We start from the raw sequence: 27,573 nt of genomic DNA, 5'->3' as shown, positions 1-27,573 counted from the left end.
TGCCCGGGGGGTCTCTGCCGGCGGGGAGGGCCCTTCCCCGCCGCACCGGGACGCGGCCCCACCGCGCCGGTCGGCGCGCAGCTGGCTGGGCGCTTCCGCGCAGCGGCGGGGCCGGCGTCAAGCGCCCTCCTCGCAGGGGCGAGTGCGCCCCCCGCCCCCCGTACACCCCTCCTGCGGGGGCTGATGGTTCACTAACGTAGCTCGTCCCCGGCTGACGTTCCCGGAGACGGGAGACCGGCGGCGGAGCAGCCCAGCCCTGCAGCCAGCCGGCTGCCAGCTCCCGGGCGGTTCCGCGGCGCCGCTGGGCGCTGACCAGCGGGGGGGATGCTGCCCCTCCGACCGGCGCTGCTGACCAAGCGCTGCCGCGGAGGTTCGGCTCCGCGATCGCGGCCGGGCCGCGCGGCTGCCAGAGCGGCGGCGGCGGCAGGAGGAGGAGGAGGAGGAGGGCGCGGCGGCGGCGGCGGCGGCAGCAGCAGCGGCGGCGGTGGGGCGGCGGCGGCGCTGGGCCCCCGGGGAGGCGGTGTGGGTGGCGGTGCCGGTCCGGTGCGGGTGCCGGTCCGGCGGCGCGGTGCGGGGTGGCCGCGGGCTGCCCGGGGCGGGGCGGAGCAGGAGCTGAGCGAGGCGCCGCGCTCGTGCCCCGGCTGGCCGGTAGGGGTCGCTGCTACCCCCGGCAGGGGGGGGAGGGGGGGCGGAGCCGGGCGCGGCGCGAGGCCGGGTCGCGCGGCGGCGGCAGCGCTTCTCCTCAGCTCCCCGGCGGCGGCTCCCGCCGCGGCCGCCATGGCGGCGGTGCTGTCCCCGCGGCTCTGCGACAGCGACCCGGCCACCCCCGGAGCACAGTCCCTCAAGGTGAGAGCGGGAGGCGGACGCGGAAGCCGCGGGCCCAAGCGCGGAGGCCTGGGGCGGCGATGGAAAAGCTGCCTGGGCGGGAGGTGACGCCCGCACAACCTCCCCCCCCCCCCCCTCCCCTCACCCCATCCTGGGTGCCGTGAGCCCCCCAACCCCCGGGCTCGCCTCACGCCTCCCCCCGGAGCCGGGCAGCTTCCCGGGCCGAACTTCGGGTGCGTGCCCGGGCTGGGAGACCCTGTGGGTGTCCCGGGGTCCGTCGTCCTTCCTAAAAGTGGCTCCGTGCCTTCCCGCCTGCGGGCCGGAGAGTCGCGCCCGGCCCGGCCCAGGCCAAGTTGGGGGCTGGTTCCGCTCCGGTTCCGCATAGGCCTGCGGGTTGTTCCCGCTCCTCCCAGGCGGTGCTGGGGCTTGTGGCACCCGGTACTTGCTGCTGTTTCTGCCCCCACGCTCGGGTGCAACTCGGCAGCGACTTTTTGGAAGGTATCTTGGTAATTCCGCCTCTCCGATCCCCTAAGGAAGGGTCGGTGCCTGCATCTGACAGCTGGTGGGTGTCCCAGGAATTCGTAGTGCTCCTGGGTGCTTCAGGACCGACAGGCGTTTTACAGAAAAATTACTTTTTTTTTTTTTTTTTTTTTTTTGTCAATGTTGGATTTGCACGGAAAGAAAGCCACGAGTGGTTGCCCCCGATTTTTTTTTTATGGTGCAGTATCCGTGTCTGAACTCCACGGGGTGCCTCAGGTTGCAGTGCGAATGTTTTCACTCTCTGCAAAGACCTCTGCAAGCACCGCTCTCACTTCCTAGAGTGTTTCAGTCTCTGAGCCTACGTCACTGATTTTTCTGAAGTTTTCAGCAAATTAGAAAGCAAAGATGGAAATAAAGGGACGTTCATCTCTCCTGTGCTCTGGCTGTTTGGTTTTTTTAACAGTACTGGATTTAATGAAAGAAAATTTCAAAGGAGAAGGAGAAACTGGTGCAAGGCACTTTCTTTTAATTGCAAGCTTGAGATCTGTCGTTTAAAAATGACTTGAAGTTTCATGGTAGCTTTGGGGTAGCAAAGCACAGCCTTGGCCCTGTTCACTTTTATTTTATTTTTTTAAAGATTTGATGCATTAGTGTTCCATGGGGAATTTAGAGGTGAGCTGCTGGAAGTCATAGCTTTGTCACTAAGTAGTGTGGTCCTGTTTTCATTTGGAACTGCTACTTGTTTTGTCTAATTAAGTTTATACATTGTATATTCAGCAAAACTAGGAAATGGTAGTAGTAGTATTCTGCTGGTGGATGTGCTGCTTGCCTGATTCTTCAAGCATAGCTGCATTAGGAAAGCACAGCTCCATGAAATTTTGTTACTAAATTTTTATTCTTGCATGAAAGATACAGAAAAAAAAAGTGAAGAATTGTGAAAAACAACAAATAAACCGAAAATACAGGAGACAAATGGCTTTTCCCTGTCTTGATTATAGTACTGTGAAATGCTTATTACAAAATTAATGTATTTTCAGTCTGCTGGAATCTTTTTAGTGATGCTTCAAGTGATGTAATATGTAAAGCACATGAGAATGAAAGACATTTGCTAGGGTGGACCTAATAATTTCTTTTGTCATTATTTAATACACAAGTGTAATCGTGGGCTTGATCCATTTATTTCTGACAGGTTAATTCTTCTTTCTTAAACTTTTCACTGAAGTTATGAAATGTGATTCTTTCATACTACTCCACTTCAGAATTTTGATTACTTAGAGCTGCCTTTTTCTTGTCTCCACTACTGGTGACAATAGGTGATTCACCTGAACACTTCTGACTTGTGTTTCTCAATTATAATTGTGCAAGGTTGAACTCTTAATGCTTTGGGAGTTGCTAATAATGAGCAGGAGTTTTGTGTAGTTTTATTCCCCAGCAAAGCAGGGAAAAGAAGAAGAAAGCCAAAGTTAGATTTTACTGAATTCTATTTTTAGAGTTTTTTCTTTTGCCTTTATTCACTTTCTTTATATAGGTATAATAAAACCTGAATAGTGACACTTGCAAGTTAATTTCTAAATGTTCCCTTGTAACAGCTTTGTTCTGAAAATAAGATTTGTCTTTTGGATCTGTTGCAATTCACCTTCAGTTTTTAATCTATTTTTTATTCTCCATGAAGGACAGATCTACATTACTTGCAGTAAACTTTAGACCATTCCTTTCATTCTAACTATATTTCCATAAACTCCTGTTGTGCTTTTGATCCTTTTTCTCTTGATTTTACAAGCATCAGAGCCAAGGGTGATTTACCACCTATGAGTTGTTAGTAAAGAGCATTCTTAGATCTCAGGAATATTTAAGCAATGGATTGCCTTGCAATATTTTTTTTAATATTTTAGATTATCTGCTGAATTTTTTTTTTTTTTTAATATTTATCTTCATTTTGTTTTTAGGATGACACAGAAGAAAATTCCAATGATGGCAGCCAGCCTTCCAAAAGACGTCGCATGGGCTCAGGGGACAGCTCTAGGAGCTGTGAAACTTCCAGTCAGGACCTTGGGTAACATCAGTTTTTTACAATTCCCACTTATTTCTTGCTAATCTTACTGTATTGCTACTACTAGAGTCAACTAGTATTGTTACTACTGTATTGTTACTACTAGAGTTGACTAGTATTGTTACTACTAGAGTTAACAGTGTTCAGAAGTACCCATCCAGCTTCATAGATGCTTTTGATTGACATAGAAACTGGAATTACTGAATTTCTAGAAAGAGATGTATCCCTAAGGCTGCTTTGATGTGTACCCTTGTTCTTAGATACAGCTATTTTCCTGCTGAAAACCTGATAGAATACAAGTGGCCACCAGATGAAACAGGAGAGTACTATATGCTTCAGGAGCAAGTCAGTGAATATTTGGGTGTGACTTCCTTTAAAAGGAAATATCCAGGTATTTATTTTTAAAGTTTTTCTTGTAAAAATCCTTTCCCTTTTGTACAACTGGGTTATAATCTGTGTCCCTTTGACTATGGCACGAGCCAGGTGATTAAAAAAAGACCTTTTCAAAAGCAAATCTGATTTATGTATGTTGTACTTCTCATTTTTGTTCCTTATGGCCTTCAGAGTATTTAAAAAATTTGCTATTGCCACTGAAAATGTGTGAACAAGTCTGATTTGTGGGTTAAACCACCAAGGACTTTTTGAGAACTGACCTCAATTTTACTTTCAAGTCTTTTGTTGGTGATTTCTTGCTATGTAGTTTTATCTCTGTATTCTGGTTTCCTGAGTTGGGGCAACATTTCCACACCATGGAAGAATTTTCAAAAATTAGTTGGGAGAGGTTCTAGGATTTGAGCCTTAATTATTCAGAATTGTCAAATCTGGTTTTTCATGCATGGAATTTATTTTAAGGGGCATATTAAAAGAAAAAAAAAATGTACCTTCATTGCTTGGTAATGTTTTCTGCATCCCAGCTCATCTGTTGGGTTTCTTCAGTATTTCTGAAGTATTTCTACAGGCAAAATACTCAGAAAACTTTCCCATGTCCCTACAATGTATATTAACTTTGAATTAATTTATATAATTACTATGTTTATAAGAATAGTCATAGAGAATATGAATTATATGAGTTATTATATGAGTTATAAGAATATATCATACAGATATAAGTTATAAGAATATATCATACAGATTCTTCCTGCTTGGAAATAAAATTGCCAAAATTCTTTGATACTTTTTATGTTTGGGTAATTGCACACATTTTTACTGCTGCTCTTTGGTTTGTTTGTTTTCTGGTTTTTTTTCTTTGGAGATTTAGAAAGACGAGATCTCTCTCACAAGGAGAAGCTCTACCTCAGAGAACTAAACGTGATCACAGAGACTCAGTGCACATTAGGTAAGGAAACAAGTTGCTAGAATCCTTGTTACAGTATCAAAAAACAGTAACTTTTTTTGATAGTTACTTTTGATAGTAACTTTTTTGATATTTTCGCTGAAAATATCAAATATAATTTGAATGATCACTGCAGATATGTTTCAGTTTGGTAGAGAAGTGTTACATCACTCAGCTGAAGTTGAGTATGAATTTGTGTAACTCAGTATTGCAAATCTGTTATAAAAAAGTAATTTTTTAGTCTATTCTGATTACTTATTTATAATCAGTGGTGGCCTCATTTTGCTGTCAGTGTTTGGAGATTGGTTTCATTGGAACCTTGGAAGGAGAAGTTGCAAACTGAGGCATTCTGACCTGTGAAATCCAAATGCTTTGGTGGGGAGGCAGGAGCCTGTGTGCAGCTGGCTGCTCTGAGTTGCCCTCCCAGTGATTCTAGTTGATTCTAGTGATTCCCAGTTGCCCTCCCATTTTGTCTGGAGAGGTTGTGTCTAGAGGTCCATTTTGTCTAGGTTATGCAAACCTAATTTCTGTCCAGATTCTGCAAATTAATGAACCTGACACTTTGCCAGTGTTGGAAACACACCGGGAGTTCCCCGGGTGCCACTTAGAACACAGATTCTGCCTCCCAGGCATGTGCTGAGTAAATTTGAAGGGATCTGTAGCTGTCAGCAAGGAATGAGCCTCAATGCCTTGAGTAGAATCATAGAATCCTAGAATTGGCTGGGTTGGAAGGGACCTCAGAGCTCATCAAGTCCAACCCTTGATCCACTCCCGCTGCAGTTCCCAGCCCATGGCACTGAGTGCCACATCCAGGCTCTTTTGAAATATCTCCAGGGATGGAGAATCCACCCCTTCCCTGGGCAGCCCATTCCAATGGCTGAGCACCCTTTCCAGAAAGAAATTCTTTCTAATGTCCAACCTAAACCTCCCCTGGCACAACTTGAGACCATGGCCTCTTGTCTTGCTGAGAGTTGCCTGGGAAAAGAGCCCAACCCCCCCCTGGCTCCAACCTCCTTTCAGGGAGTTGGAGAGAGTGATGAGGTCTCCCCTGAGCCTCCTCTTCTCCAGCCTCAACACCCCCAGCTCCCTCAGCCCTTCCTCACAGGACTTGTGCTGGATCCCTTCCCAGCCTCCTTGCTCTTCTCTGGACCTGCTCCAGCACCTCAATCTCCTTCCTAAACTGAGGAGCCCAACTCCTCATCATCCCTAAAAACCAAACAGCACAAATCCCCTCCTCAGAGGGGGACAGAAAGAGGTTTTGTCCACAGCAGTGCCCCACAACTCCATCACTGGGGGGTGTAAATCACCTGGAGAGTGGTTTTGCCAGCTAGCATCATCACTGCTTTTCTCTCTTTCAGGTCTAACAGCTCTGAGGAGTGACGAGGTGATTGATCTGATGATCAAGGAGTACCCTGCCAAACATGCTGAGTATTCTGTCATCCTCCAGGAGAAGGAGCGGCAGCGCATAACCGACCACTACAAGGAGTACTCTGTAAGTAACTCTGGAACTCCACCACATCTGCAGTGTGGAGAGGAAGAAAAAGCCTTGCTCCCAAATTAATCAATTGATGAAACTGTTTTTCTTCTCCAGCAAATGCAGCAGCAGAACACGCAGAAAGTAGAAGCCAGCAAAGTTCCAGAATATATTAAAAAAGCTGCCAAGAAAGCTGCAGAATTCAACAGTAATTTAAACCGAGAGCGGATGGAAGAAAGAAGAGCTTATTTTGATTTGCAGACACATGTAGGCAGATTTAAATTTCTTATCAGTGCCAGTAGGTAGCTCCTTGCTTCTCTTAGCAAAGTTGCTTTTGGTACCATTTAAATATTTTATTACCAAGGGCTTTAGTTTGTCTTGTGTCAGACATTTAGGGACTTGCACGGTTTTGCTGTTAAATGTGTAATACTGCTAAAAATAATCATCTCAAATATTTAATGTGAAAACCTTTTAACTTAAAAGTACTTGGGAACCTTTAAGAGCTTTAGTGTTACTTTGATGTCATGTCTTTAGTCTGCTGCTAGCAGCCTAAAATTAGGAGGAATGTTTAGGTTAGAAAGAAGTTTCTCTTGCTGTTACATCTGGTAATATAAATGGCTAATTCTTTTTACTAACACCTCCAAAACTATCTGGAGTAAAAAAAATTATCCTCTGAAAGAGCATTGCCTGTCAATACTATGGTCTTGGTTTTTTTAGGCATTATATTATTTTTGTATTAGATACATTTTGAGCTTCTGTGCCTGATTAAAAAAATAAAAATTGCTGGCATTTTGAAGCAGGACTGCTCTTCTGTAAAGACAGCAAAGCAGAAAATTTCACTGTGCAAATTATTATGACAGTCTGTCCTGAGAATTTACATTTTTCTAGCATTGACCCTTATTAGAGATAAGATAGTAGGTAATTAGGTTTCTTTCTTTATAAGGGAAAGAAGGCTCCCCTGTAAGCTGCTTCTTTCCATGTATTTATATTAATAATGAGAATTTTTTGTAGTACAGTCTGGTTTCAGCATCAGATGGACAAATTCCTGCTAACTTCTACCAATATGGACCAACAATGATAATTCATACTGAAGGTGCCAGTCACAAACTTAACATTTACTGCTTCAGTTATTAGATTTTAAGTTATTTTACACAATATACTCTGAGAAATAGTCTTACCTAGTATTCCTGCAGTTAACTAGATACCTAGTGATCAGGCTTAATCTGGAATACTGGTTTGTGAGTGGGATCTTTTACCTTTTTAATGAATTAGATTTCCCAAGGGAGAGCTCAGGTTCCAACTACTGGCTGATGAAAAAATATTAAGGGGAGGGGGACACAAGTGGTGAGGAAGGCTCAAAAGTTTGTGTGTGAAACAAACCCACCATTGTTTTGTATTAAACAATACAGATTATCCAGGTCCCTCAAGGAAAATACAAAATCTTGCCTACAGAGAGAACAAAAGTTAGTCCTTACCCAGTGGCTCTCATACCCGGCCAGTTCCAGGAGTACTACAAAAGGTATATTAAAAACATCCTAATTCTGAATCTCTTGCACATTTCAATGTATTTACTGTAAAGCTTTGAATTAATTTTGTGCTTGAGACACTTACTGGTCTAACAGATGCACAGCATGGCAGCTTTTGTCAACAAAACACCTGGCAGCAGGAATACTGTCCCTGCTGAGGTGTTGCAGTGGCTGGGACTTGGCCTGCTCAGATATTTATTTACTGGGGTAAAAGAGACAATGATATCACTCCTGAACCCTCACATCTGCCTCTGCATGTGTGCTAAGATGAATGTTGTTCTGTCAAAATATTGTAATGCTGCCTTGTGATCATGAGCTTTTCATGTGACAGGCTTGCTGTCCTGTTTTGAATCAAATTTTTACTTAAAAAAACTAATTTGATTTGCCATGTGGGCTGAATTTCACATGGGGTTTGTGACTGGGAGAGAAAGGTGGTGTATTCCATTAAAAATGTGCACTTGACTCTCTACATAAATTTAATAAGAATTAAAAATAATAAGAAGAAATAAATAAGAATATTATAAATAAATAAGAATAAATATATTCTTATTTATATAATATATATATTCTTATTTATATTTTTATATATAAATAAATAAGAAATTAAATAAGAAATTTAAGGCTTTATCTGGGGGAATGCTCTCATTTTACAGGTATAAACTGATTTTAAGTTGTTGCCTAAGTCTTCCCACCTGCACAGTAAAGATGTGCTCATCCTACCTGTACAGAGGTTTCATTCCAGTCTGTGTGCATACAGCCCTCCTCAAATTTGCATGTTACAGGATATTCTTGAAGGGTTTCCATTTTATTCAGTGAGTTGAATGAAAAAGACTGGATATCTTGATTATTTTGCACTTAGAACCTGCAAGTGACACTGTTTGTCCTTCTTAAAAAAAGGACACAACCTTCCAAAATGTGCACCAAAAAATTATTCTACTCCTTACAGTGCTTGTTCTTGATTCTAACCCTTAGTGCTTGTTTTAAGAGCAAGATCTGCACTTTTAGTTATCTTTGAGACAGAAGATGTTCACACTGCTTCAGTGGAAAGTTACAGGAATTAATCCTGTCAGGAGTTAACCCTGTCAGGGTCTTTCTCTGTTTCAGTGCATTCAGCCCTCATCAAATTTGCATCTTACAGGATATTCCTGAGGGGCTTCCATTTTATTAAGTTAGTTGAATGAAAAAGAATGGATATATTGATTATTTTGCACTTAGAAGCTGCAAGTGACACTGTTTTTCCTTCTTAAAGAGGGACACAACCTTTCAAAACGTGCACCAAAAAATTATTCTACTCCTTACAGTGCTTGTTCTTGATTCTAACCTTAGGATTTAAGGTTTGAAAAAAGAAAACAAAGGGGGTGGATTTCACATGATGCTGACTGTAAGCAGTGTGATTAGATCTTCATGTTTTCAAATTATATTTTTATATGCTGCTTTTTATCTCATTTAATGACCAAATATCTCAGACATGATTATATTTCTTACTTTGCTTTGGACTTCAGCTGTTTGTGTGCCCTGGGTTTAGAATTGTGCAGGTGCTAAGTAGGCACTGTACATTTATAAACCAAGTGTGTAGTCTGGGCTGAGCAACAGGGATGGATTTCAAATTTTTAGGGTGTTTTTGATTTTTTTTTTTTATGTATTTTATATATATATTTTATATATATAATATATATTATATATAATATATAGATTTATATAAAAATATATATAAAATACATAAAAATATAATATATATTATATATAATATAATATATATAATATAATATAATATAATATATATAGTATATAATATATATAATATATGATAATATATAATATAATATATAATATATATATTATATATAATAATATATGTAGTATATATATTTTATATATATAATATATATTATATGTAATATATATATTACATATATAATTATATATATTTATATATAAATATATATAAAATACATAAAATATATATAATATCTATTATATATATATAATATAATATATATAATATATATATAAAATATATATTGTATAATATATATAATATATGATAATATATAATATAATATAATATATATTATATATAATAATATATATAGTATATATATATTTTATATATATATGTATTATATATAATATATATATTATATATATATAATTATATATATTTATATATATATAAATATATAAAAAATACATTAAAAAAAATCAAAAACACCCTAAAAATATATATATTTATTTTGATTTTATTTATTTTTGACCTTTTATGATTATGTATATTTGGAACATTGCAAATACACCCTTCCTGGGTACCACAAAGATCTGCTCCTCAAAATAAAAAAAAATCAGTAGGTGGCATCATGTCTGTGCTTGTGTTCCCTAAGTTTTCAGTTCAAGTGTTTATGTGCCTTCCTGAAAAAAAAGAGCTCACAGAAGTCCTTTTTATGTTATGTGAGTTAATATTTATGCATAAAGTGCACACAAATTGTTTTTTTCTTTCTTTGTGAAGATACTCCCCAGATGAACTTCGTTACTTGCCACTGAACACTGCTCTGTATGAGCCTCCCCTGGACCCTGAGCTGCTTACCTTGGACAGTGATGGAGATTCAGATGATGCAGAGGAAGGAAGAGGTGATGACAAGAGGAAAACCAAAGGCAACTCGGTGAGACAAATTGAAAGTATTCTTTAAAAAAGTCCTTTCCCTTCACTTTTGTTAGTTTTGGTAACTTCTTAGTAGAATATTTAACGAAGGAGAATCATAAACCAGAAGTGCTTCCTTTTTTAGTGCTTTATTTTATAACGTTGTTGTCCAGCTTTCCATTTTGATCCATTTTTAAACCAAACAAATACTTGAAATTTCAGGCCCTTTCTTCCTTCTTGTGAAAGAAATCTTGAAGAATCTTCCCAACTGCAGGTTTTTGAGATGACTTTTTCCACAAGGGGAGGTTGGTAGTGTTTAAAGGGAATGGATTCTGTAGTTCAGGTCACAGCATGTTTTGGTGTTTAAATCCCACAGTATCTGTCACTAAAGTAAAGACACTGATAGCCTGGTGGCTTTTTCTTGTTAGGTAGAAGCAGGAAGTACTCAAAAGAGAAACAGTTACTTTATTACAATTTCAAGAAAAAATAAAAAGCACTAGGTTGTTGGCTTTGTTTTTTGCTTTATAATACATCTTTTAAAAGATGTTTGTGTTCTCTCTGTTTACACAAACACAGAATTATTACTGAAAGTTAGTGGAAAATTCCACAAACCTTTTCACTGCCTTGATAATCTTTTAAGTGCTCAAAAGCAGTTGAGCTTTGGGTGAGATGAGCACAAGTGAACTATTGCTGTGTTGGTGTGGTTAGTATGGTGGTGAAAACCACTTCCCAGAAGTTTAACCCTAGTTTTAAGACTGAAAAATCACAGATACATTTAACAGTTTCTAGTTCAGTTGATGAACACGTTAGGTGGTGGGTATATAAAATGCTAAATTTTGGCAAGAAAGCATTTATTTGGTTTGTGTATTTGTTAAATACTCATGACTAAGGAAGAAAGGAAAGGGTGAGCTTGTAGGCTAAGAAGGGATTAGCTGTGTACACAGCCTTTCTGCTTGCTTTTTTTTAGAGAAGAAAAATTTGTTTAAATAAGTTTAGCATGCTAAATATCAACTCCAAACTGTGGTGTAATCATGCTCAAATTTTTTACAGTTGGTCTTTAATAATTTCTTCCCAGTCCACTATTTCACTGACTTCCATTCCCCTTGAGAGGAAAGAAAAGTAATCAAGCTGGGCAGGCTGCCCTTGCCTTTTCCACAAAGCTCAGAAGTCTTTTTAGTGCCAGAGTGCAGAAGGGAAAATATTTTAGAAAAGTGTAGGAGAAATTTCAGGTGAGATTCCCATGCAGTGGGTTTGGCTGTAGGAGCAGGGGTTCTTTGCTAGCCATTGGGGCATATTATTCAGGAAAAACACCTGCTGAAAATAAAGGTGGGCATTTTTTTCCATCCTCTTTTCTTGAGTTTTGGGCTACCTACCATTCCTGAGATCTCCCTGGTGAGTCCTGCTGTATGCTTTGTGCTTTTTGCTTTTTCACCCTCCACCTAGCTGGAGTCAGAAAGCAATTTTCCTGTTCTGAATTGTTTCAATGGGCCTGTCCTAAATAACCTTTCTTCTAAAATAATGGTGAAATGTACTATTTCTTGCCAGTTTGCCTTATTTTTGTGTTATATTCCTCCCATTGCCCTGTGTCAGTTTTATTTTATTTTATTTTTATTTTAAGCTCTGGGGCACAGGCTGATTGCTATTATGTTTGTACAGGATGCCTTTAACTGGAGGGCACACTGCTATTTGGCCTTTTGGTTTTTATTGTAATATATATGATTAATCATATTGCCTTCTCTTGGAGCTTTTTGGAGGCCTTCATTAACACTTTTCTGAGAAAAATCTGGTGCTGCTGCTTTTAATTATGCTTACATTGATCTCTCACCCTCTTTGAACCTCTTCCCTCTTTCTTGCCTCCCCATTCCTCAAATAAATAAAAAAAAAGCTTTAACTGCAGCATAAATTCTGTTGTTTGGGTTTATATTAAATATTGAAGTGCTTTGCCTTTGATGGCATTCTTCTGCTGCAGCCCAAATGAAATATTCAGATTGCTCCTGGTGCAAACAGTAGATGAGGGTGGCACGAAAAAAAAAAAACCAAAAACCTTCACAGCTTTAATTTGAGCAGTGCTCTCTGGTTTTAAATGCATGGTAAGGGCACTTTTTTCTTTTTTTGCTGGCCCTCTGTAAAAAATCTCTTGCATACAGCAGATTTCTTGCTGACTTGTAAAGGAAAATGGTTCAAAGAATTACACTGTTGTGCTCCTCACTCAAAACCAGCTGGAAAACATGACTGGTGTTGCTGGTGCCAGTAAAAGAGAGAATGAAGGTTATGAGCAATGGTGTTGTAGACTGTGATATACCCCATGCTTTAGCAGAAGGAAAGATTTATCCTTCTTTCACCTTAGCTGGCTCTAAGGCATAGGAAAGACTTGTCTGTCTATCATCCCAAAAAATAAAAAATCTAGCTATGGTATTTTTATTATAGGACAATTCGTCTGGCAATGTATCTGAAGGTGATTGCGCCACAGACAACCAGGAGGATTCTTTTCAGGGAAGACAAAAAACAAGAGACAAAAGTTCTACTCCAAGAAAAGATGGTTCCAAACGTTCTGTTTTATCCAAATCAGTTCCTGGGTACAAGGTAGAAGAAAAAAGCCCGTGACTGAACTGCTTTCCTGACCAGCCTCTCCCTGAAATAGTTTGGTTTTTTTAAAAAATATGGAACTTCTGCTTGCTGTACTTCACTAGCTGCTCTCCTGTTGTGTGCTCCATCTGTTTGCTTCCTTATTTCCTTTTTGCTTATATTTCATGTGGGACTTTCCTTTCCCCCAGCTGTACAGTGGCCTCTGTTTCTGGTAGCTTCTCAGAATCCCAGGCAGTGACAGCAGAAAGATCCATTGTGGATTTATCATTGGACCTCTGCATCTTTCTGCCTGCCTTGACATCAGCAGTCAGAGTTGGAACTTGCCAGTGTAAAACTAGCATTCAGGATCCTTTTTTTTGTTGTTTTTTCCTCTACAATTTCACGTGGCAGCATACCAAGAGCTCAGTGCTTTAAAGTGCAGCTGTGTGAACATCTTGTTACAACACTCATTTAAAATAATCTTTCATCCTGAGATGCTGTGATGTGTAGGATGGAAGGCAAGTAGCTTACTACAGTTGTACAGGCAACACTACATAACCACTGTGTATGGCAAGTAGCTTTTTATGTAGTTCATGCTGTGTAGAAGCTTTTGTGGGCAATATGCTTTTATCCAAGCTAAAAACTTGATGGGGATGTGAGGACATTTCAGCAGTCAAGCAGCAATTGCCAAACCTAGGACACAAATCATCAGTATTACTGTAGAATAATTTCAAAACTTAAGTGAAACTAAGGTTTAAATTAAAAAAAAAAACCAAAACAAAAAAACTAAAAAAAAACCCAGACTTTTCAGAAGAAATGGGAAATGACATGCCTTATTTATGTGTTGGTATTCTGCATACTAGTTCTGCTTTTAAAGCACTTGGTTGCCTAGTCCTGTTCTGGTGGGAATCAGAATTTTCCATTGGTGAGGTGGGAGCAGGAATAGATCCATAAACAGGGAAAACCCTACAAGTCAGGTAGGGTTGAGCATTCAGCAGTCAGGAATGCTTGTTGAGAGAGATTATGGGATGAGGAACATTTTTGTCAGTGAGAAGATGGTAGGCATTGAGAAGCTGGGAAAACATGAGCTATTGATGGCTTGCATTTTATATTCATAAATATTTACTGCTTCTGTTTACCAGGTGAATAGTAAATAAGCTACTACTTAAGCTAATTTCAAACAAGAATTGGGCAACTTTGGTAAATTTTCTCTACATACAGGATCTGTACAAGTTGATAACAGACAGCAAGCTCCAGTTGCATTTTTTCTTTTAAGGAATTGATAAAGAAATCTGAAAACCATGGAGATTTAGACTGTGGTACCATAGGTGTATTTTTTTGATAGAAAACTTTGGAAACTATTGTAGACTCAGAATGCATACCAGTATTCCCATGGATATGAAATCCAAAGATGGAGCTTGGCATTTAATTTTTGTTTTAGCTTTAACTTAACATTAGAGGTTCTGTGCCACTTAGCTGTGAGACACCTGGGGCTTTGATTAGTCCAATCTATTTAATGACTGCATAGAAAGAGGACTGATGGGGCAGAACTTCTTGCAACTGGACTTCAAGAGTCGTCTAGAGCATTGTATTTTGGGAGGGTGAGAGGATTGGCTTTCTTTTTTGTGGAAACATTTAAATGTTTTCAGTAAACCCAATGGCATCAGCTGTTTTGACTGGTAGGACAGGAAGATTCTTGGTTGTCAGTCTACAAAATGACCAGATAATGAAATATACCATATGTGCCTGAGTGTTAAGGCACTTTGAGCTTAAAGCTTAGCTGATTTTAAAGTGTCCCTGTGAATTCTAAATCTTTGTAATACTTTTGTTCTCTATTGTTCTCTAATATTTGCCTATTTTTGTAGAACAGTAATCTTCTGGTTACATGGAGTTAAAACTGAAGGATAATTGCTATGGCATCAACATACAAATGTATAGTTATAGCCACCTTATGGACAGGATTCACACATTTCCACCCAGTTATTTTTGAGTAAGAGAAATAATGTATTTTATATGGAGTCCTTTTTAAGGTCAGTTCTTTAACAAAGAACCACGAGGGTGTGTTTTACATTTTGTGGTGTTACAAGTAGCAAAAGTCTTGGTTGCTGCAGGACTGGCTGCTACAATTGCACACACGGGGTACTGTTGAAAGTACAGGGGATTTTTTGCACATAAAACTGAAATGTATTCAGAAACTATTTTACAACACTTCTGTTTTGGGTCACTCTATATGAAAACAGAATGCTTTGCATTCAGAATAGGACCTTGGTAAAAATGGTGTGGTTGGAATGGTGACTTCCACAGCAGCATGGAAGTGAAAATTTACAGAGCAGGAAGTCATCTTTTGGACCCTGCATTCCTTTTCTCTCCCTTCCTTATCCCAGCAAGATGAGGACTTAAAAAGCAAAATATAATCAGATGTGATATTGTGACTTCTCACTTGGGTCTGATAGACTTTTTTTCACAGCATTTCTAAAAGCCATTTATGGAGACAGAACTCAAACTGTTCTGAAATGTGAATAGTCTTGTGGGTTTAATTTTTTTTTTTTTTTTTTTTTTCATTTTTGTAAAAATACTTCCATACTGTTGGAACTTTATTAATAGGCTGTGATTCTCAACCCTCCCCCAACATGCACAGTTTCTGATGAACACAGTTTAGTGAAGAATAGATAGAAGCATTGTTATGAAATGCATCTATATCTGTGTTTAGATTGATGTGTATCTGAGTGTTAACTGCACGTGCCCCCAGGCAGGTACAGTGACCAAAAAATAGCTCACTTTAGTTTTTTCCTGGAGTACAAGGGAGTTTGCTGCCTTCTTAAGGGCAGCAAAATGCAAATCCATAACAAACTAGAAGTCTGATTAGAAAAGTGCACTTGCTATTCTAGAAAGTTTGCTTAGAAATAGTTAAAAAACACAATTAAAAATAAATTAGAATGTAGCCTGAACAATGGGAGGGTAAGTGCTGCAACACTGACAAGGTTTAAGCATGTGCCCTTTTGTTGGGAGGAGCAAGGTATAAAGGTATACATGTAGGACATATAGGAAACAGTACAAGAGTTTGTGTGGTTTTGCTTCCATTATATTTATTATTTTGTAGAGACGTTTGTGATTGTTAGACTTCTTTTATTGTTTTATTATATTTATGTATAAAACAGGTGGACTCTGCATTTTTTTTTTTTTTTAATAAATAAGCAAAAAAAAGTCTGTATAAATGCCTCTGTCATCTTTTGAAGGAAGTTGCCTATAAACATCTGGTATGGTGTTTCATTTTCTTAAATAAATTCTTTACACCAGACAATTTGAAGCAGACTGTCACCACGTTTTGACTTTAAAAACATGTTGAACACTTCAAAAAACATAAAGCAATCTGCCTTGACGACTTAGAAAAAGAATTCAAATTTTAATTGTCTTGCTAGATGACAGGGAAAACTGTCTGGGGAAATAGACACCCTGAGAGAGAAGTTGTATTGCAGAACTCAACTTTCTTTCAAGTATAAATAGTTCTGGTTTCACATTTAAAATTTATTCTTAAACTTCATTTTGCTCTCCCTGTGTGGCTGGGACTCTCCTTGCTGAGAAGCCTTTTAGTTCCTTAGGAACAGGGAATCTCTTGAGCAACTCCCCCTGCCAGCTGCATCTTTGCAAGCAGCAGTTTTTTAGAACTGTGGCACGAGGTGATTTAGTGAGTGCTGTGTTATTACCTTTAAACCACACTTCTCACTAATTTAACCATGGAGAGGTCAAACCTCAAGAGTGTAGCTTCTGAAATTCATGGTGAAATTCTGAAATTCTTCCTTGGTTCTGCTCCAGATCAAACCATTGGGGGTCTCTCTTGGGTCACATCACAGAACACATTAATAAATGTCACTGGGACAGCCTGCTAGTTCTCTCTTACCTTTTAAATGGATCTGTTGGACCCAAATACACTCCAGTTGATTGATCCCTTAGAAAGGTGGTGAATGTGTAACCAGTGACATGCAAGGGGTGTTTTTCTTGCAGTGATTCTGAGTGGATACAAGAGTGGGGAAACAGCTCTGGGCAGCTTAGCAAACCAAATAGTTTGAAATGGAAGAGACATCAAGGTTATTGCTTTTGTAAGGGATTTTCTGTCTTTAGGGACAAGTATAAGGCAGGTGGGAAATTGTGTTTATTAATAAAAAAGAAATATGCATGGAGTTTATCTCCAGTTTAAAGTTAATTTATACTGGAAGTTTTAATTCTGTGTCACATTCAATTTACACTGAAGGGAATCTTAGCTGATTAACTCATGGGGAGAAGTGAATACAAGTTTGTGCTCCAGTTTGCTTTATGTGTAACTCACCAGCTGTGCCAAATGCAAAATTTAATGTAGTTAATTAGGATCTTTTTCAGTGCTCCTGCTCCCCAGTTGTTGCCATATGGTTTAGGGGTCACACATCATAACAGATAGCTCATTAATTTTAAGACTTGAGGAGGTGTTTAACATTTCCTGTTAAATCTGTCAATTCTTCTGGAATGAATTTATAGCCCTCTTCTACCCTTCCAGCCAAAGGTCATTCCAAATGCTATATGTGGAATTTGTCTGAAGGGTAAGGAGTCCAACAAGAAAGGAAAAGCTGAAGCTCTTATACATTGCTCCCAGTGTGACAACAGTGGTAAGTATCTGCATACAGTAAGCAGATTCCTAAGGGACTCTTGTTTGCCAGATCTTTTTCTGGAAGTGTTTAGCTCTCTACCAACACTTCCCTTGCCTTTTCTGTCCTTCGTTGGGCCTCCCTGTTTTATGTTACGTGGTGTTAGCACTGTGGGATCTCACCAGGAAGCTTCAGCACCTGTAAAAGCAAACGGTCTTAAACTGGTTTGATGTTTCATTTCAGACCCAGCAGTAATAATATTGGTTTTAATCTAGGCCACCCTTCTTGCCTTGACATGACCCCGGAGCTTGTTGCTATGATTAAGACTTACCCTTGGCAATGTATGGAGTGTAAAACGTGCATTATATGTGGGGAGCCTCACCACGAAGAAGAAATGATGTTCTGTGATGTCTGTGACCGTGGTTATCACACCTTCTGTGTGGGCCTTGACTCTATCCCTTCAGGTAATAAATGGAAAATCCCTTCAGGAAATGGTTCCCTACCCACCTCCTCTGTGTCCTGGGCTCTCTCTGGCAGAGTTCAGACACGCATTGATGTCCTGGTTTGGGTCAGGATAAAGGTGATTTTCTGTCCTGTACTTTTGCTTTTAGCTAAGTCTCTTGTAAGTGGTTGCACTTGCTGGAGCTCATAGTTTACAACAAGTGGGAAGGGTAGGAGTAAGCCACAGGGCAGGAAAAACCATTCAGACTGCAGGACATGGTTTTTTTAATAAGCTTTATTTCTTCATATTTGGTTGTACACAGTTTAACCTGGCAATTCCTGGAGAGGAAAAACAATTGGCTTTTGTAACAGAATCTGAACAGACTCACTCAGAACTAGGGTCGGGTTTCTTTTTTTTTTTTTTTCCTTCCATGTCCACAGAATACTGAGAACAATTAACCTCTTTCCATGAAATTAATTTGGAAAGAGGCTGTATTGCTGCATATTGCTGGAATATAGTTTTCACATTAACAAAGTGTTTGTGCTATTATTTCAGTTTCTCAACTTAAAAGTATGCTGAATTTAGTATTTGTAAACACCCTTCTCATTTTGATTTCTTTCCTCTTAAATATCAAAGCTGGGAGTGAAGTACCTAACTCTCAGGCAGCCTGTAGCTAAATTACCTCCACACACCACTTGGCCAACTCCAGGCAGTGTAAAGAAAGCTTCAGACATGTCAATAAGTGGTAGTTCTGCTGCTTCTTGTGTAATACTAAATCCAAACAAAGTTCATGGCTAAGTATTGAGTGGCTGCAAGTTCCCTGCATTCCCTGGAACTACAGTACTTCCAAACTACTGTATATTCTGTTTTGGGAAGTACAGGTTCTGGGGCTGATTTAACTTAATCTACCCAGATCATCTGCCTACAAAACTGTAGAATTACCAAAGCAGCCTTTATGATCTGTGCTGTTGTAATACAAACAGTTAAATGCTTCTGCTCTTTGCTCAACCCTTTTTTTTGTTCCCTCAGTAAATAAGTTTTAGCACAAGGCCTGGTGGTGAGGCCCTGCCAGCAGTTTCATCTGTGCTGCCTGACTGCACTGAAATAAGGGACCCTGCTTTGGGGAACTGGACCCCATACCTGGGACAAAAGAGCAACATCTGCCAGTTCTGCTCTGAGTAACTGCCCAGCCCCTCAAACTGTGGCTGCTCATGTGAAAACAGAACTCAAAAATTCAAGTGCTTTCCTAATAACCACCTCCTCAGCTCTGCTGGCACTGCTGGAGGCTCACCCAGCTAACTGCTACATGCCAGGAGCCTGCAAGAGAAGGTGAATTTTAGGTGCTGTTTTCTCTGCCTTCAGACAGGATGACATTTTAAGGAAAAGCACTGGTTGGTTTTATGAAAGGAGCACCTGCTAGATTGGTGAAAGGACATACCTAAAGGAGGGAGTAACAAAGGTAGTTTCCCAATAACAAACTTTCTTTTCTTAGGTCGCTGGATTTGTGATTGTTGTCAGAAAGATTCTCCTGTACCCAGAAGAGGAGGAAGAAGGGGGAAAAACAGCAAGGAGGGCTAAAAAAAAAAAAAAAAAAACCCAAAAAACTTGCTGTCCCAAATTAACTGCACAATTAAAGTGATACTTTGGTGCTATTTAACCAACCACTCTTAAGAGGAACAATACCACTTTTTTTTTTCTCTTTTTACCAAATAAACTTTTAATTTTGGCTACATCATGATTCTTTTTTGTGATACAAGTCACTGATCATGTCCTGTCAGATGCTGAAACAGGCAGGCCAGATTCCCATTTAAAAAGAGAAGTAATGAAGTTTAAATTGTATGTGCACCATTCACAGAAAATTATAGTAACAAGTACATACTTGTTTATTTCAGTGCACTCATCAGTAAGAGCTGTGAAAGGAAAATTACAGAGCTATTTAAATATACCCTATTTGCATAGCAACTGGTTATTCTGAAAGACTCAATCCAAGGAAAAAAAATTACTCCTGAAAACAACTAACTTTCAAGGAAGAGTTGGCAGGACCTGGCTTTCTGAAAGTGTGCTCACACATTCCTTCCAGCAGAATTTTTCTTTGCAAGCTAATGACTTATTCATAAAGATGTACTAGGAAAAAAAAAAAAAAAAAATCAATCACAAAAAGCTATAAAAAGAAGTGTAAGAAAATACCTCTGAAGCTCAAGATGCTGTGTGCTGTGTTGCTTTCACCAGGGAATGAAAGTGTTGTGGTGACAAACACCAGCAGCTGAAAGCTGTGGTAACAGTGCAGAAGTGATGAAGTGACATGCACTTGATTTGGGTCATGGGTTTGCAGAGGTGATGAGTGACTGGACAGCCCAGTGCTTGGCAGATGGCTGACCCCATGCAGAGCACAAGCAGACAAAATGCAGATCAGCTCTCCCCTTAGGTGACTGCTTTTCCTTCCTTCATCCCTGGCACCTCAACCTGGATACTCACAAAAGGCATTGGTAATTAGGTTGACTGGAGACACTCGCTCAGAAAATAAGCAGATTTTCTTTTTAAATACACTCTTCAACTGAGAGGGGGCACAGAAGTGCAGCAGTTCATTTCACTTTTCATTATAAAAAAGGAATAGAAAATACTGACACCTGTTTAAAATAAATTTAACAAGATCCCAACTGTACATTCATTTTCAAGCCCTGATCTCTGAAGAACACTGCAAATACCGTGCTTGCTGTTCATTTTATGTGGAGGGGAGGATTGACAATAGAAAATTAAATATGGCTTTTTTTCCCCCCCCAAACTCCTTTTCTGGTATAGAAAAAGTAACCTGAAAACCTCCTCAGGCAACATAACAAAGAGTATTAAAGGTGACAGCAAGTCACTCGTGTTCAGTTTCACAGGCTGAAGCGTGGCTTAGTCCGGTGTGTGCCGAGTTAAAAAAGAATTTCAAGTATTAATTTCAAAATTCCAATCAGTATCGTCCAGAAAACAGACTCCTCATCCTGAGACTCATCTTCTGTAGACTGGGAATATCTCTGGTTTGCCTCCATCTCCTCGGGGTTGTAAGAAGCCTCTCCAAAGGGGTACTGGACCACCGTTCGATCGTAGTAGACTTTCATCTCGAACTCACTCTCCTGGTGGGAAGGGTGCCCATAAATCCCAATTCCCACAGGCCGGCGGAAATGTGCAGGGACGTGGACAACATCCTGGCCACAAGTCACAGACTGTAACTCATACTCATCAAAGCTGGGGTGGAGAGTCAGGTCGGAGACGTACAAATCCGCGTCGCCTTTTAAACTCCGCATCTGAAGCACGATCTTGCCCTCGTGGTTCAGCCTCAGGTAGCTGTAGTTCCCTGCTCCAATCTGCCCTTGGACAACGTGGAGAAGAATCCATTCGTCAGGTACCTCTTCCTCCTCAAAGGTATTTCCCCCCAGTAGCACCTGAGCTGCCAGAAGTATTATCAGGATTCTTCTCCAGCATTCTGCCATGGTGGTGAGTTATATTCCTGTGCCCTGGGAATACAAAACACAATTCAGATCCTAGCATTCTCTGTTCCTAGAAGAAACTGAATTTTAAATTATTTTTTTTTTTAATTTGATAATTTTTTAGACATCCCTCCAGTCCATACCAATTTAAGCAGCTTCAAGTATGTTCATTAACTTTTTTAACAGTAACAAAAAGCATCGATAAGATTCAAAACTCCGTAGGATTCTAATGGCTTCAATTACTTCAGAAATTAATCAAGCAGGTCTTCTTTCACCCAGAACTGACAGAGCCTTTAGTTTCATTCTACCTGCATTTTGACAGATACCCAGAAGAGAGGAAACCCAATCATGACTTTTAAATTCAGTCTTTAAAAAAATGGAGTTAAAAAGAAGGCTTTTGAGTGCTTGAAGTAGCTCAGCTTTGTACCAGGTTCTCAGGGCACCCTATTTGTTCTCCCTTCATCTCCAGCAGACAGTAAAGATGCAAATCTGTGTGTATGCATGAAGCAGGCTGAGTTCTAACTCAGATTCAAGCATTCTCTGTCCCTGGAAGAAACTGATTTTTTTTATTTTCATAATTTTTTAGAAGTCCCCTCCAGTCCATACCAATTTAAGCAGCTTCAAGTATGTTCATTAACTTTTTTATCAGTAAGAAAAAGCATCGGTAAGATTCAAAACTCTGTAGGATTCTAATAGCTTGAATTACTTCAGAAATTAATCAAATTCTTTCACCCAGAACTGACACAGACTTCAGTTGCATTCTACCTGCATCCCTGCCAAATTTGACAGATACCCAGAAGAGATGAAACCCGATCATGACTTTTAAATTCAGTCTTTAAAAAAATGGAGTTAAAAAGAAGGCTTTTGAGTGCTTGAAGTAGCTCAGCTTTGTACCAGGTTCTCAGGGCACCCTATTTGTTCTCCCATCATCTCCAGCAGACAGTAAAGATGCAAATCTGTGTGTATGCATGAAGCAGGCTGAGTTCTAACTCACACTGGGAGCAGAGTTAGAAAAATCTAGTAAGATAATACATTAATTTATGGTTTTGATGTGTAGATTGTTTCCAGGACTAAACTTGGCATATTTTCCCCTGAAAAAAATGCGTTTACTTTCCTAAAGATTTTGTTGCTGTACAAATACTCAGCTCTTTACAGCACTGGGTTACAAAACAAGTTGGCTGAAGTTACCAGGAGAAAAGGCAGAGGAAAAAGACTGCTGCAAGATTAAGGCTCTAGAACCCTTTCCTTCCCAGGGAGAAAGCCTCCCAACAATTCCATCAAATCCCTGGGCACTAAGACACAGGAACCTTGCTGAAAGCTTCCAAAACACACAGAATTTGACGTGCAAATCACAAGTACACAAGTACACACGTTTCAGCTGCAGCTTCTCCTCCTCTCATTCCTTAAGGATGGCAGAAGTTCTCTTAAACATCAAAAACTCCAATAAGTTGTTTTGTACCCTAACACCATAGAAACAAAGCTCATCGCTTCCACCAAGTCCCCGCTTAAAGGTTTTACAGTTATGGGGGAAAAAAAATGTACAAATATTTCTGTAGATCCAAGTTTTCTGCCCCAGAGGCCTCGGTGACAAACACAAGGCCAGAATTCTGCAAAGACAGCACACAAAATACCAGCACAGCATTCACAGGATCTACCGGGCTGACAAACCACCCTCCACAGCCACCGAAAAGGAAGGGGAAAAAAAAAAAAAAAAATACACAAAAAAAGCGCTTTTTTCCCTGCCTTTGGTCTCCCTTTCAGCAGGGAACCGACTCCCCGGCACTTACCGAGCGAAGCTCCGGGCGGAGGAAGGGGAAGAGCCCCGCAACCGAGCCAAGCAAATCCCCACCAAGTTACCTCGGGACGGATCCCGGCGTTGGAGCCGGGAAAGGCGATTCGGGAGACCTTGGACAGAGCCCGGAGCTCCTCTGCCCACCCCTCCGCTCCCTCCTTCCCCGCAGCCGGGACGGGGGACACGGAGGGACACGGAGGGACACGGAGGGACACGGAGGGACACGGAGGGACACGGAGCCACGCTGCCCGCTCCTCCCGGTCCTCCCCCCCGAGCAGGGCAGCGGTTCTCGCCTTACCCCGGGGCCGGGACACCCCTGCTCGCCTCCCCCCTCCACGGGGCTCCGGCAGCGGCCAGGCCGCGGCTGAGGCGGAGCAGCGGAGCTCGGCGGACGTGCGGCCGCGCACCGCGGGGAAACCCCACCCCGGGGCGGAACCGGGAGGGCGGAGAGGCCGCCCCCGAGGCCTGCAAGGCCCGGGAGCCGTAGGGGGGAAGTGGTGGGGAGGGGGAATGTGTCTGCCACTCACTCCCGGACCCACCGAACTCTCCCCCCGGTACCACCGGACCCGCTCTGCCCGTGCCCGGTCCGGGGTGTGGTGAGGCGAGCACCCCCCCCCCGCCCCGGCCGTGCTATCGCGAGAGTTGGGCGATAGCGGAGCTGTCGCCATGGCAACGCCGAACCGAACCGCCCCGACGGAACCGGCACCGCCTCTCGCCCCGGGTTTGGTTCCGGTGGCTCAACGGGGGCGTGGGGACGCATCACCGAGGGGTGCGGGACCCAGGGCACTCGGAGCTGTGCCCGGGGAGGGGTGCGGGGTTGGGGGCATTTTTGGGGGGAGAGCGGGTATCGGTGAGTCCGGTAACGCAAAACTTGTTTAATTGTAAAGTTTGAGGCAAATCCGGGGGGATGGTGAGGGGCTGGATGAATGTGTGAATGAATGTGGTCCTAAAATGAAGAGAAATGGACCGGAATCGGATGTGATACGCTTAGGGTAAGGTTGCCCTTCAACAGCTTGTGACAATTTCTGTGTCTGACAGCAGAAACACCCCCCCGAGGTGACAAACGGAAAAATGTGAAAATAAAACCGATTCGTTTTGAAACCCCCTCGATTTCAACAAAGTTAGTATCATAATATGTAATTATTATCATGGAATATCACGCATAAGCGAGACTGGAGGGGTGAAACTGAAAGGAAATTGACAAGGGGTGTATTTGTGTGCTGAGATTCAAGGGGAGGTGGGGATGCTACAGAAGTGTCAGGAAAAAAAAACCTCTGAGTCGTGAGGTTCAGGACTTTATCAACTCCCCGAGGACTCCAGGGACAGAGATCCACAACCTGTCTTCAGAAAATTGTTCAAATATTCAACCACCCTTTAGCTCTCTTCCCCTTATGCTCTGGTTACATGGTTGGAGGCAATGATAATGTCCCAGCTGTCTCCAGGCTGAAAAAGCCAAATTTTTGCAGCTTCTCCCCATACATCACATTCTGCAGCCCCCTGAGCATCTTGGTTGCCCTTGGTAGCTCCAGTATAAACCAGCAGCCCCCAAAACAATTCCAACAGCCCCAAAACAATCCCAACAGCCCCAAAACTGGGCACAGCACTGCAGATGTGTCCCTTCTTTCAAGGGAAAGGGGAAGGATCAGTCCCAGGACTGGCTGCTCTCTTATTAATAATTCTAAGGACAGAGTTGGCTGCCTCTGCTACAAAGGTGCAGCAGTGGTTTTTATTCAGCTCATCCAGCAGGATCTCCAGACCTTTTTTTAATGGATCTGCTTCCCATTCAGCCAGCATCCAGCCAGCATCCAGCATTCATCCATACACCTCTGGCTGTAACCATCAGCACCCGGTGTTCCCAGTCCTGGATGCAGACACTGAGTGAGAAACCTGCTGTTAATTCCAGCTGCTTAGAAGGGACTGAGCTGAAAGCAAAATGCCAAGACAGAAAACCGGTTCTAATCCTGGCCCAAACCAGGACAAATTGCAGCTGAGGGGACACCTGAGGAGACCCCCTTGGTGCACTGTGGAAATTTCCAAGCAACAGTCAGGTTGTTGGCAGTTACAGCCCCAAGTGGCTGTTACTGGAGCCTTTGGGGGTGCCATCGGGGTCCTGCTCAGCCAGGGGACATTGGGAGGTGACAGAGCCCTGGGGGGCAGCCCATGGTCCTGCCATGCTCTGCTGGTGAGGGTCGCATCCTGGGGGAGGAGGAGCAGGGGGTGCCTGGGACCCCCTCGGCTGCCAAGGGTGCAGCCCCTGGGGTGAAGAGGGTCCCCAAAAAAGTGCTGGCCTCTGGGGCCCTTTTTAGCTGTGTGATGGAAAGTGCTGGAGAGAGAGGTTCTGGGGGTGAAAGCTGCAATCCTGAGGTGGTCTGTGAAAAGCATTTGCTGAGAGGGAAGCTGCCAGAGGGCCTTGCTCAGCTGGCGTGTGGTCACCAGCACTGGGCTTTCCCCTGGCACCTGAAGGAGTTGTGTGTCTGGAGCACAGAGGCTGCACAGGTAACACCAGAATTTGCCTCCTGTTTCAGGAAAGGGTTAAAAAGGGACATTGGAACGGGCTGCCCAGGGAGGGGGTGGATTCTCCATCCCTGGAGATATTTAAAAAGAGACTGGATGTGGCACTGGGAACCACGGGGGGAGTGGATCAAGGGTTGGACTTGGTGATCCCAGAGCTCCTTTCCAACCCAAATGATTCTGGGATTCTGACAGGACTGATGGGGGAATGGATTCCAGCTGGAGGAGGGGAGATTGAGGCTGGATGTGAGGAAGAAGTTCTTCCCCATGAGGGTGGTGAGACCCTGGCACAGGTTGCCCAGAGAGGTGGTGGAAGCCCCTTCCATCCCTGGAAGTTTTTAAGGCCAGGCTGGATGGGGCTTGGAGCAACCTGGGCTGTGGGAGGTGTCCCTGCCCATGGACCTGGATGAGCTTGAAGGTCCCTTCCAACCCAAGAGGGCTTGGACTTAAGCTCTGCCAGGGGAGGGTTAGGTTGGATATTAGGAAAGGATTCTTTGCAGAGAGGGTGCTCAGCCATTGGAATGGGCTGCCCAGGGAAGGGGTGGATTCTCCATCCCTGGAGATATTTCCAAAGAGCCTGGATGTGGCACTCAGTGCCATGGGCTGGGAACCACGGGGGGAGTGGATCAAGGGTTGGACTTGATGAGCTCTGAGGTCCCTTCCAACCCAGATGATTCTATGATTCTATAAAACCAAAATATTTGGGGGTGGTGTAGGAGTTTCAGGTGTCACTTGGGTGCTGGGAAGATACTGGTGTTTGTTATGAGCTTTGGTAATGGTGTTGGGACTGGTTTAAGCTCTTCTGGGGTTGGCAGATAAACTACCAGCCAGGTTTTTGCTTGTTCCTTCCCAGCAAGGTGGGAGAGAGAACTGGATGGACAAAAGGACTCAAAGGTGGAATTAAGATGGTTTAATAAGTGAAGGGAACAGGAAAAAAAAGATACTTTAACAAGTGAAGGGAACAGGGAGAAAAAGATAGTTTAACAAGTGAAGGGAGCAGGAAAAAATTAAGAGATACAGAAGCAATCACCCATCAGCTCCTACAAGCTGATAATGCCCAGCCAGGCTTCAAGAAAAAAAAAACCAGGAATTTTTTCATCCCATTCCCTCAGTTTTATTGCTAAGCATATTTTATGGCTGGCAATGTCCCTTTGCCACCTGAGGCTGGCTCTGCCCCTTCCCAGCCTCTCCTGCATCCCCGGCCTATTCATGGGGAGTGGGAGGGAGGGAGCAGGACAGAGGGAAAAAAATAAATAAAAATAAATAAAAATAAAGTATTGACATTGTGCAAGCACTCTCTGGCCACCTCCAAAATATTTGTGTGCTACCAACACGGTTTTTATCCCCAAACCCAAAGCATTGCACCATGCAAGGCTCTCAGGAGAAAGTCAGCTCCATCCCAGACTCAGTAGATGAAGTGATTTTCATAGAATCATAGAATCATAGAATCCTAGGGGTTGGAAGGGACCTGGAAAGCTCATCTAGTCCAACCCCCCCTGCCAGAGCAGGGCCCCCTAGAGTACATCCCCTAGGAACGTGTCCAGGTGGGTTTTGAATGTCTCCAGTGAAGGAGACTCCACAACCCCCCTGGGCAGCCTGTTCCAGGGCTCCCTCACCCTCACAGTAAAAAAATTTTTTCTGATATTCAACTTGAACCTCCTATGCTCCAATTTACACCCATTACCCCTTGTCCTATCACTGGTCACCACTGAGAAAAGCCTAACTCCATCTCCCTGACACTCACCCCTTACATATTTGAAAACATTGATGAGGTCACCCCTCAGTCTCCTTTTCTCCAAACTAAAGAGACCCAGCTCCCTCAGCCTTTCCTCATAAGGGAGATGTTCCACTCCC

General features: G+C 42.3%; 3 protein-coding genes across 6 annotated transcripts in view; 2 read left to right on the top strand and 1 right to left on the bottom strand.

Moving 5' to 3' along the window:
- Positions 1-688: 688 nt before the first annotated feature.
- On the top strand, positions 689-19,676 carry PHF10 (PHD finger protein 10). 3 transcript variants are annotated; one of them, XM_071738900.1, is made up of 12 exons: positions 689-846; positions 3,252-3,358; positions 3,616-3,746; positions 4,614-4,691; positions 6,047-6,180; positions 6,280-6,429; positions 7,572-7,681; positions 10,192-10,345; positions 12,751-12,906; positions 17,417-17,525; positions 17,780-17,968; positions 19,439-19,676. In XM_071738900.1, the coding sequence occupies exons 1-12, from the start codon at positions 778-780 to the stop codon at positions 19,522-19,524; spliced, it is 1,473 nt and encodes a 490-aa protein (XP_071595001.1). In that variant the 5' UTR covers positions 689-777; the 3' UTR covers positions 19,525-19,676. The 3 variants fall into 3 exon arrangements, with proteins under 3 accessions (XP_071595001.1, XP_071595000.1, XP_071594999.1); XM_071738899.1 differs by having other exon boundaries at positions 4,608-4,691; XM_071738898.1 differs by lacking the exon at positions 19,439-19,676 and adding an exon at positions 18,150-18,288 and having other exon boundaries at positions 4,608-4,691; positions 17,780-18,066.
- On the bottom strand, positions 18,559-23,823 carry C3H6orf120 (chromosome 3 C6orf120 homolog). 2 transcript variants are annotated; one of them, XM_071738902.1, is made up of 2 exons: positions 23,507-23,823; positions 18,559-21,443 (listed from the first exon to the last, which is right to left on the bottom strand). In XM_071738902.1, the coding sequence occupies exon 2, from the start codon at positions 21,417-21,419 to the stop codon at positions 20,862-20,864; it is 558 nt and encodes a 185-aa protein (XP_071595003.1). In that variant the 5' UTR covers positions 21,420-21,443; positions 23,507-23,823; the 3' UTR covers positions 18,559-20,861. The 2 variants fall into 2 exon arrangements, with proteins under 2 accessions (XP_071595003.1, XP_071595002.1); XM_071738901.1 differs by having other exon boundaries at positions 23,204-23,811.
- Positions 23,824-25,284: 1,461 nt separating this feature from the next.
- Positions 25,285-27,573, top strand: part of WDR27 (WD repeat domain 27) — a 69,411-nt gene continuing 67,122 nt past the window's right edge. The window contains exon 1 of the mRNA XM_071742465.1: positions 25,285-25,704. Within this exon, the coding sequence (XP_071598566.1) occupies positions 25,369-25,704 (336 nt within the window). The 5' untranslated portion in view covers positions 25,285-25,368. The remainder of the gene's footprint in view (positions 25,705-27,573) is intronic.

Source organism: Heliangelus exortis, chromosome 3 (assembly GCF_036169615.1).
Source record: "Heliangelus exortis chromosome 3, bHelExo1.hap1, whole genome shotgun sequence".
NCBI classification, from domain to species: Eukaryota; Metazoa; Chordata; class Aves; order Apodiformes; family Trochilidae; genus Heliangelus; species Heliangelus exortis.
Note: the sequence above shows the minus strand (reverse complement) of the source record. Positions and strands in the feature narration are given on the sequence as shown.